General features: G+C 48.1%; 1 protein-coding gene across 2 annotated transcripts; it reads right to left on the reverse strand.

The window, feature by feature from the left end:
- Positions 1-1673: 1673 nt before the first annotated feature.
- Positions 1674-10139, reverse strand: plppr3a (phospholipid phosphatase related 3a). Of its 2 annotated transcripts, none has more exons than XM_088400108.1 (10): positions 10054-10139; positions 9621-9982; positions 8377-8480; positions 8112-8297; positions 7536-7665; positions 6856-7051; positions 6567-6624; positions 6119-6292; positions 4671-5486; positions 1674-4560 (listed from the first exon to the last, which is right to left on the reverse strand). In XM_088400108.1, the coding sequence occupies exons 3-10, from the start codon at positions 8455-8457 to the stop codon at positions 3805-3807; spliced, it is 2397 nt and encodes a 798-aa protein (XP_088256234.1). In that variant the 5' UTR covers positions 8458-8480; positions 9621-9982; positions 10054-10139; the 3' UTR covers positions 1674-3804. The 2 variants fall into 2 exon arrangements, with proteins under 2 accessions (XP_088256234.1, XP_088256235.1); XM_088400109.1 differs by having other exon boundaries at positions 8377-8483.
- Positions 10140-10369: the final 230 nt, after the last annotated feature.

The raw sequence follows: 10369 nt of genomic DNA on the forward strand, positions 1-10369 counted from the left end.
TTTTTTGAGGAAATCTTCCAAGAGTGAGAAACATCTCGCTGTGTCTTCAGTCAGTTTGCCGCACAAACGAGATGGATCCCGCGCTCCGATTTGCTTATTAAAACGATGCTCCCTTGCCAACCAAGAACATAAAAGTCTCCAGTGTCATTTGCGTTTATGCGACGACTCCTTGTTTTTTTTGGTGCGTGTTTGATCACGACATGGCGACAGCCCCCCCCCCTAACGTCGGGGAGCGAAAGTGGGTCAGATGTTTTTTCAAGTGAGAGCGCAAACCTCTGCCAAAAGCTTCCGTGGAGGCGGCAGGTCTATCTGACATGCTTCCTAGACAGGCCGAAAACAATTTCTTCAATTTTTCTCCCCGTATCTTTGGATTTTTGAGAATTTTCTACTTACCCACCAAATTTCCTGTTGCTATGAGAAACTGAATTTTCCCCCAAATTCCACAGGCGGGCTGAAGGCACCTTATCGTTGACTGTAACATAAGAGACGGGGGAAGCGGCGCATGAAAGCGGTCATGGACAGAATACGTACACACAAATATATCGGGGCCCGGGCCCAATTATTTTGCTCTGATAACTGTGTCAGTGTATCAGCACCACACTGTAAAGCCTGCGGGACATTGAAGTCAAGCGCTGTACTGTCTTACTCATGCATGCGAAGCCACAATCACATTAGCGCAATCAAGCTAAAAATATGATGGAACTTTTCATACACGTGTGACCCAGACTTGAAACATGCAAAATTTAAGACTTTGTAGTACAAATTTGCACGTTTTGCACGCTAATGCTAACCTTAACCCTACGTTTGACGTCTCCTCTAAGCTGGCACAATTAACTTGCCCCCCAAAAAATTTTACTGTCTGGTGTAAATCTGAAAATGAAGCCCCTTAAAAGGAGCAAGGTGCCTTGCGAGGTGAAGAGCACCCCATTAAAAAAAGAAAAAGGGTCGGAACGGCGTAATGGCATCGCTAGGGCATTTATCACCGGCGCCGTGCCGGATGAACGGGTCGGGTCGCCTTGTATTTAGGAGAGCGTCGGTTCCATGCTATTGTTGAGAAAATTGCCCAAAAGGAAAAAAATGTAGCGCTAATAGCGCTAATTTGGAGAACTGCTATTTGTTAGTCATTAAACACAACACTGCTGCCTTTGTTCCTGGCGCTAAAAATACCCCCCAAAATAAATACATAAATGCAAAATGACTCCTTGCATTGATTACGCTGACGGTAAGAAGGACGGCGGTGACCCACTTTGTCTCACCTTTCCTCACTTGGGGAACGATGAGCGGGAAGTAAAATGAGACGTACGGAATTAGCGTATGTTCAAACGAGTGATGGGGGGCCCCACTACAAAATAACCTGTGCGCCTAAAATGATTGTTGCCGTATGCTCACAGCACACACACACACACATGCGTCACGGCGAGGTTGTCTGACCTCATCTTCAGGCCTCCGTCCTGCACACCATCTGCACCGTCGGCGCTTTGCTTCCCAGCCGTGAATGCACACACATACACACTGTGTTTGTGCACACATGCAGAAATAAAATCTGTGAAATCTGTATGCACGGAGCAGCAAAAATCCACCCGACTGACTGATGTCACGGGCCAAACAATGACACACATCCGAGGGGATGCAGCTGGAGTGCACGCATGAAGGATTGCTAGATCCACGTGGAGCCCGAATTAAGAAGTCGTTTTATTTTATTCAACGTTATTATTATTGTCACACATCAATACAGATAGAAAACGTAGCCCATAAAAAAAAGGCTGAAGCGATCAAGAACAGCAGTCATAATAATATGAAGGAAGTCGTTTTTTTTTTTAAACACTTAAAAATGGGCCATGTGATACTCAAAAGGACTAAAAAATGCAGCAATGGCTTGTTAAATAAGGTAAGCGTGACACACACACACACACGCACACACTACGCAATAGTGAGGCACTCGCACCAGAATTTAGTAGGAAATTGTACACAAAAGTAAGCTAAACACAACAAAATGCTAAATTGATTTTTAAATCTATATTGTTACATGGTGTCTTATGGAATTTGGGACTAAGTTATGTTAATTTCTTACAAATAATTTAATTGCAAAAAAATAATAAATAAATGACCAAATTTTGTTTTGTTTTCTGCTATGTGCAATTTTTGTGCAAAATCCTACCCAAAAAAAATTCTGGTGAAAGGAGGCTCGCGTGTAGCGCCACACAAAATGCATTCCATTCGTACCCGTTTGTACAAAATAGCGTCAGGGAATTGTTAAAAAAAGGTTTTGTGTCCGTGTTCATGAAAATATCCAAAAATATAAAGCACTTATTGACGGATGTTGGATGTAACAACTTGCACTAAAAAGTTAATTTCATACAACAAAGTTGAAACGCAAAGAATGGACGTTGAGCGGCAAGCCGATTGATCGTTATTTTCTAGATGATAAATTTGCGCAATGTACAGGTAATATTTATTTTAAACAAATAATGTAAATGATTTCCACTTTCTGATTTTCACTTTGCATTAATTTGGCTTTACATTGTGTTTTTTTAGCACCACTTTCCCACAAAAGCAGCGTATAGATAATGCTGATGGTTTTATGGTATAGCTACAATGGTCAAATGTTGATGTCATAAAAAAGAAGTCAGATGTTTGATCAATAAAAATGACACAAGTAGTAGTTGTGGTTTTTCTCCCCAGTCCAGAGACCTGAATGACGCTTGTCACAATAAGCGTGTTGACTGACGTTGTGCTCACATGTGAAGTTCTGGAGTTTAGGTTCAAGGTTAAGGTTAGGAGATCAGGATTGGCAGGTAAGGTTTGCTATTGGATGATGAGAACTGGTTTGCGTTTATGGGACGGTTTTAAGGATTAGAGTCGAGTGTTCAGGTTAGGATGCACGGGTTAAGGTTTAGGATTGGGTCATGTTTAGGGTAGCATCTACGGTTAAGGTTTTGAAGGTTAGGGATTGTTCTGTCTGAACCAATCATGAAGTCTGAACGCATCCCTGAAAGTCTCAAAGACTCGAGTCGAAGCTAGTCGGCTGCATCCAGTGAACAAGCCGTTCCGGGACACCTGGATCGGGTGCAGCTTTCTTCCTTCCACGGATCAAACGTCATTGTTTGAGTGAGACGATTCCCCAGAAGGATTCGAGCTCGGAAGTTAAAAGATCCACAGCAAAAAGTCGTTAGTGGAGTAAACAAAAGCCGGCAAGCAGCTGCAGTCATCTTTAGGAAGGCTGGCGTTGCCCGCGGTTGTTTTGTTTTCCACGTCCTTCGTCGCCCTCTCGGAGGAAAGCAGATTGAGCAAATCTGAGGCCTTTTGGTGTGCTATCTCCTTCTTCAGCTGCAGCAGACACTTTTCCCTCCCTGGCGGCGACCGGGCGGGAATTCTTGTGTTTGATCTGCTTTCTCTTCTCCTGACAGCTGACAGACGGAATAACATGGGATAGGTTTAGTTGAAGTGTTGCCGCGGATTTAGATTGAAGATGCCATCCTGGAATGGAAGTCCTTTAAAAAAATTTGTCAACACCCTTCATAATCCGACTTGTCCTTTTCGGAGTCTTTGAAAGATGGGCTGTCCATAGTAGCAGCGGTCCCCAACCATTTGGTACCGGGCTGATTGGAAAAAAGAAAATAGAAGATAACCCTAATCCTGTACCCTAACCTTTATGAATCGTGATTTTCTGCAATGCTGAAGATATAAGTAACACACGCAGTGTCATTATATTAAGATGGAACCGGCTAATTGGTTGTAGTTATCATGCCGATCTGTCCAAATATTTCTTTACGTGAAACGCAAAACAGGTTCAGGGCCACTGCACTATAGCATCCGCTCGTTCTGCAGGGCCTTGTAGTAGTGCTCCTGCTCAGCGTGACTACGAGCTGACACGGAGGGTCGGCGGGGCAGCGTGGACGAGCGGGACAGCATGTGGTCGTCCACCAGCAGGTCGGGGTGCGGCGGTGGGGGGAGCATGGCCGAGCACGAGGGGTGGGGAGGGGGAGGCGGCGGCATGGAGGAGGCCGGGAGTGGAGGAGGGGGTAAGGGGGAGGATGAGGGCTGCGGGGACACCTGAGAAGGCGGGTGAGGCAGGAGGGATGTGTGAGGGGGCGGTGGCGGGAGATGGGGTGATGACAGCTGGGGTGGGGGAGGCAGAGAGGGGGAGTGGTGCGGTGGGGGCGGGAGCTCCGGAGTTTCCAGCGACTCCTTTTTGACCGGGAGCGTCCGGTAGTCGCGGTACAGTGGGGCGCTGTCCTGCCCTCGCAGCACACCTCGGTGCTTGTCCAACGCGGCTGCGTCGCCGGCCATCAGGTTGCCGCTGATGGTGTTCCGCCATTCCCACGGCTTCCCGTTGGAGGCCGTCACCCGCACCACCGGGTGGTGGGGGGCGTGGGCGTCGATGGTGACGATGCTACCGCTGCCAGCGATGCTGCCCGGGTTGCTGCCCGTGCAGCTGTCTCGGTCGGAAGGGATCCGGTAGTAGGGCGACTCGGAGCAGTTGGAGCCACCGCCAGAAGAAGAGCCGCCCCCTTCTAGGGGACCACCTCCGTGGTTCTGCTGTTTGGACATGGCCATCACCTGCAAGGGGCAAGCAAAGGTCAGCAAGGAGAACTCTTTGCAGTACTCATGTTGCTCATACTATCAGAGATAAAGACAATTCTGATTCAGATTTTGTAGCTGGACCTTACCTGAGTGACTCTTGGCTGAGCAGGGTGAGTGTTGGGCACCCTGGGCGTGGACACGGCAATGGGCCCCACGCTGGGCTCCTTTGCGGCACTTCTCTCTGCCTCAGTGAGTGACAGCCACTTGGCACGGGTCTTGGCGCTTTTGGGGGAGACGGGCGGCGGACGCGTGGCTTCTTCTGGGATGTGGACCAGCGGAGGAGACACAACCATCCTGGCCCCGGTTGGCGTGGCCGTGCCTTTGCTGGCTTGCACTTTAGGGTAGAGGGAAGACGGCACCCCCTGGTCGCCACCCTCATCTTTGGCATCTGCCTCTTCAGCCCCGTCCTCGCCCTCATCTTCATCCCGGGAGCTTTGACTCCTCAGCTCCAGAGAGCGCTGCTTCCACTCCGTCACCAGCTGTCGGGATCTTTGGGGGTCCAGGGGTACGTGGAAGGTCATATGGCGTTGCGAGGAGGGCGGCTCGTCGGAGGGCGAGATGGGGCTGCTTCCGTTGGCCACCCGGGGCAGAGTGTTGCTGAACGTCACCATAGTCTCCTTGCCCATGGGCCCGCGGGTGGCCAGGAGCTCCACGTCGGCACTGGCTCGCTTGAGGGAAGCCAGGGAGGCTTTCTCTCGCCTCACCTTGCTGCGCGCCCCGGAACCCATGGCCACGGCCAGCTCCTCGCGGCTCTCCGACACCCGCGGCGTCTTCCTGTAGAGGGAGTCGTGACTGCGCTGATTCAGCACCCTCAGGGTGTCCTTGTGGGCCGCCCCCGACATTTTGGGGTGAGGCGTGGCATCTTCTTCGGACGCTTTGAAGTTTGCCACCGCGTACACGGCCTGGAGGGAGACGGGCACGGCATCAGGGGAAAGGTCTGATTTCATACAGAAGAATGATTAAAACTTTGCTATTGGGCTACGGGGCAGCTCCAATTGAGCCCTATGAAATCTGCCTAGCAACATAAACCCAAGCAATTCTATTACTTTTTTTATTATATCATTCCTTTCATAAAAAGCAGATGTCACCGACATTTAATTTCTCCATAACAGGAAGTGAAAAGATCCTCCGCCTTAAAAAGTGAAGGACAAGCGGGAAAATCTGCAACAACACTCCTTTTCTTCTTGGTCCCTTTCTCCTCCCTAAACTCGAGTGTGAAATTGCTGCGGCGAATTCTTATCCGATTACTGCTCCTCTCTCTGTCGTTCTCGTAATAAGGAAGGCTAAAAATAGCACGCCGGGAGAGAAAAAGTAAGAGGAGGTGACGAATAAAAGAGTTTGTGTTGGCGCGCACAATAGGACCAAAAACAGCTAAAGCGCATTATTTAAAGAGGCGGCATCCTCCTACTTATGCCTAATGATGGCTACAGAGGAAAGAGACCAACATAAAGTTGCTCTTGATTTTTCTATCATCAATATTATTTTCTTTATTATCATTAGTATTATTTGATTGTTATTTTCCGCAGCGACTGACCAGGTAGACGCCGATGCCGGCTCCGATCAGGTAGCCCACGTAGACGTCGATGGGGTGGCTCCGGTGCTGGGTGATCTGCGTCAGGCCGGCCAGGCCCGCCGCCATGCAGAAGGCGAACACCAGCAACGGCTTCAGCAACTTGGTGGTGGCGCCGATGCTGGCGTTGAAGTACATCTGAGGGCACACGCATGACATTGTGTGTTAAAATGATTCAGCCATCTTGAAAATAAACGCATTGTTCCCACAGTTTGTGAATCTCCGCTTGGATGCGCATGATTTGCTGACTGAAAGAATGCCGACTCTGCAGACACTTCCAGATGCTTTGTCGGCACTTTTGCAACACAGCAGACACGGGAAAATATGTGTGCCTTCCTGAATGACACAACTTTGATTCCTCACATAAAAGAAATCAAGAAACCTAGACGGGGGGTATAAAAAATCCACTTACAGAAATGTACACGGCGGCAAAGCCAGAAAGTGTTGCATGCTGGGATGGGAATGTTTTCCTGCAAGGGAGAAAAAACAGATCACAGTCAATAAATAGAAAAAAACAGGATGTACAACACAATTGGGGGATTGTTGGATGAGGCGCTGTGCATTTTCAGCAGGATTAGCATTAGCCGCATTAGCCATAATCTCCATTGTTGTGCACGAATAGGTAGCGATGGCTTATTGTGAGAAGGACTAATATTTTGCATATTAGCTCAGTATTAGAATTGTAGTGCTTCTGGTCCTACCTGGCCGACATGATGGCGTACTGGTCTTTGCCCATGCAGATGTCCTGCGTGACATAGGCGTTGTTGTCACAGGCCACGCCCGGAACCGTGTAATTGGGTTGGCAGACGGTAAGGAAGAAGGGGGCATGGTAGCCGGTGGCCAGCTGGATGACATCCGTCACCAGCGCCGTTGCTAGGAGACCGAATACGTGAACACCTGAGCAAAGGGAGAGAGGGGGCATCAAGGTCATCTCTGACTTTCAAAGTGCTTGAATAAAAAAAAAAAAAAACATGAAAAAAATAGCGATTCTTTTTGTCACTTGAAGGCATAGACAAAAGCAAATTGATAAAAAGCAATCCCATTTGCACTCCAGAGCATCAAAGTTGGCCTCCAGATATTTATCCTTCGTTTAACACCGCTAATTAGTTCATTAACAGAATACCAAAAACAGGTTAGGTGAACCTCCCTTGACACTTGATTAGGTATGTCAGGGCATATCATTTCTGATGATTTTTTTTTTTTTTATTAATGAAAAATTATAGGAAGGGTTGTAAAAGAAATATAATAATAATAATAATAATAATGAGATAAAATAAAAGCCAAATAAAAGAAAAAAAACTTTAATAAAGAAAATTACTAAACAAAAGAAATACAAATATGAATTAAACATGAAAAGAAATGAAAGAGGTGTGTTACTGACCCACGAAGCGCACGGTCCTGCGTAGGAAGGAGTTGAAGCTGCATCCGCCGGCGTTAATACTGCCCTCCGTCTTGGGGCAGCCCTTGAGTTTGGATTGCATGCAGTACATCAGGCCCTCCCCCATCATGATCTGCGGACAAAAGCCAGGAAATTAAAAAGAAAAAAAAAAAAAGAGCCAACATGCATTTCTTTTGAATTCAAAACTAGGCCTGAACACTATTGATGTTGCTGATCACTTCTAGTCAGAGTGATGGATGACTTTGCTGCTTCTCTCCATGCTGCTGATAGATTAACATTGTGCGTTTGTGTGTGTGTGTGTGTATTGACTGAGGAGGCCTGGAGTGTGTGCAAAAGTGTTCATTTAGCAATGCCGTCTATTGATTACGTATTTCTTGTAGAGGAGATTGAATTGTTGTCGTCATTAGCGGTTGCAGTGTTGATGTTCTGCTTCTGCTTCCACTTTCAAACGGGTTGTTAGCATTCTAGCATAGCTTCACGTAAAATGGGAAAAATAACGCAGAACTGGAGCAAAGCCATCAGCAAGTTTAAAACCAAACAAAAAAAGATTTCCATTACCGATGCGGCAGGTCCGGCGAAAGCCAGGCTGAGCAGCATGAGCAACGGGATGAGCTCGTCGCCCGTCTCCACGTAGGGCATGGAGAGGTCACGGTCGTGGCAGCGGAAGCCCACCACGGCGGGGGTCAACACGTCGGTCAGCTCCAGGAAGTACAGCGACACCAACGACGACAACACGATGGGGAGCTGCACAAGTCCAAATCGTTTCTTACAATAATGGAAGCACGAGTTCATATTGGCCATTCTAGGCTGTTCTTGACGTTACCTCCACAAAGTAAAAACATGGCAGCAGCGTCATGCTGTCCTTGGGGGGCTTCTTCTTGGTTCGGTTTTTGGGGGACGTCATCTTGGAGTGGGACCACTCGCAAGCTGCTAGAAGAAATGTTAGCCAACATGTGAACGGTTGCGTTTTGAGGCTTCGGGCCATCACATGACCTCAAGCGGGAATCGTAGCCAAAGGTACACATGGAACATCAAACACGTTGAAATATTTACAAACACACGCCGGGGAGTGATCTCAATTTCTACTTCCTTCCTTCTGTCCACTGAGCAACATATCTGCTAGAAGAGGATGCCGGGATGGATGGATGGATGGACGGTTTCCAGTGTGGTGGAAAAGCTGCTTAGTAGGAGCCAAGCCTCCCCAGCCCCCCTCACCCAGTCTCATCTCAGTGACCGGCTCCCCCTCACACACACACTTAAACCTGTCCCCCTTTAAATCACATCACACACAATGTGCCTTGGCTGCAGAGGAGAGCCGGCTTGTTTATCTCCCAAAACAGGTTTTGTTTCTCTGAGGCTCTTTGCATGCATGTGACAGCAAAATGTCGGCCGGCGTGTGCGCTTCCCAAAAGACTTTAACCTTGTGTGTGTCTGCGTGTGGATGGAGTGACAGTATGTCAGTGTGACAGACAGCCCAAAAGACCACCAACATGGGTGGGGGTGCTTTTATTTTCAAGGCTGGCAGCAGAAGAATAGGATGCAAAAAAAGTCCTCGGAGCTGCATTTCCCTGCGGAAGGCCACAATGGCATGGAAACAGGAGCTCAGAACACAATTTTCTTTTCCACGTAATTGAAAGTTGTTTGATATTTTTAGCACACGATCTGTACTGTTGGCTCAGTTTGCAGGAAAGTTGAATTTTAAGGAAGAGCCTTTAACTAAGCTACATCAACAATGTTCACGGGTCTTTTTGACCCGTTGCATGTCAAGATATCACTGTGGCTTGCAGAAAGAGATGTCAATAATTACAATGCAAATTATGTTTTCAAAATGAGACCAGCTGAGCAAATCTAATCCTGTTTTTCTAACATATATTTCCAACTTTAAACGGGTCGTTTCGACCCGCAACATAATGACTAAAAGGACAATTGTGAAGATTACAATCAAATGCGCCTCATTGAAGGCGAGCTAACGAAGGGTATCATGCAACTTGCCAATGAGCTCATCAATTATGGAAATGTATACACACACGTGCACACACACACACACATGCACGCACAGACGCTCACCTCTATCCCGGGGGCTCCGTGAATTCACCGAGTCCCGTCTCCCCCTTCCCCCCCGGCGTGCTCTGGCGTGCTGCTCCAGTTTGGCGGCTCTCTGCCCGTCCGTCCCTTTAATCCGTGTCCATGTCCCCCTACAAAAAAATGCCAAATCCCAGTTGAGGTGGATGCTGAATTGGGATCAACGTTGGCCGGAATGCTGGAAAAGGATGCTGATGGCCCCCAAAATGTGCTCCGATTGTGGAGTGAAATCTTCACGTGCTTCCACCGTGGTGGTGGTGGTGGTGGTGGTGGTGCAGGCTGGGGGGGTGGGGCTCCCGATCCTCCCCTTCTTCTCTTATTATCATCCAGCAGTCCTCACGATATTCCTGAGAATTCCAAATCACAGGGTTATAAAAAATAAGAATTCAAGTAGGAATCTTCATCTTAGCTTTTTTACCAGCGAGCACTCCAGTGTCAGTTTTATTCGGGTACGCAGTCACAAAGGCAGGAACGAGATGGGGGGGCAGGAGACAGGGAGCGGGGGGTGCAAGGGGGAGGAGAGAGTGGTGCGCTGATGGTGGGGGGAGGAGACAGTCTGCTCCACACTTCTTCTCCTTCCATGAGACAAAAAAAAAAGGGGAGGGTGGCAGAGGGAGGTACAAGCGTGGGATGAAGAGGAGGATGAAGACACGCTCTCATCAATAGAAGCAATGCACATGCATGTGTGTGCGTTGTCGGTACCTGAAGGGCGTGTCCACGTGCACCACAGAGAA

Source organism: Syngnathus floridae, chromosome 16 (genome assembly GCF_059516105.1).
Source record: "Syngnathus floridae isolate MCC-2025c chromosome 16, RoL_Sflo_1.0, whole genome shotgun sequence".
Classification (NCBI taxonomy): Eukaryota; Metazoa; Chordata; class Actinopteri; order Syngnathiformes; family Syngnathidae; genus Syngnathus; species Syngnathus floridae.

Coding starts and splice junctions, on each gene's coding strand:
- plppr3a (XM_088400108.1), bottom strand. CDS start 8,457: ATGACGTCCCCCAAAAACCGAACCAAGAAGAAGCCCCCCAAGGACAGC. Junction 8,298..8,376: donor CATGTTTTTACTTTGTGGAG/GTAACGTCAAGA, acceptor GGACTTGTGCAG/CTCCCCATCGTGTTGTCGTC. Junction 7,052..7,535: donor CAGGACCGTGCGCTTCGTGG/GTCAGTAACACA, acceptor CCCTTTGCTCAG/GTGTTCACGTATTCGGTCTC.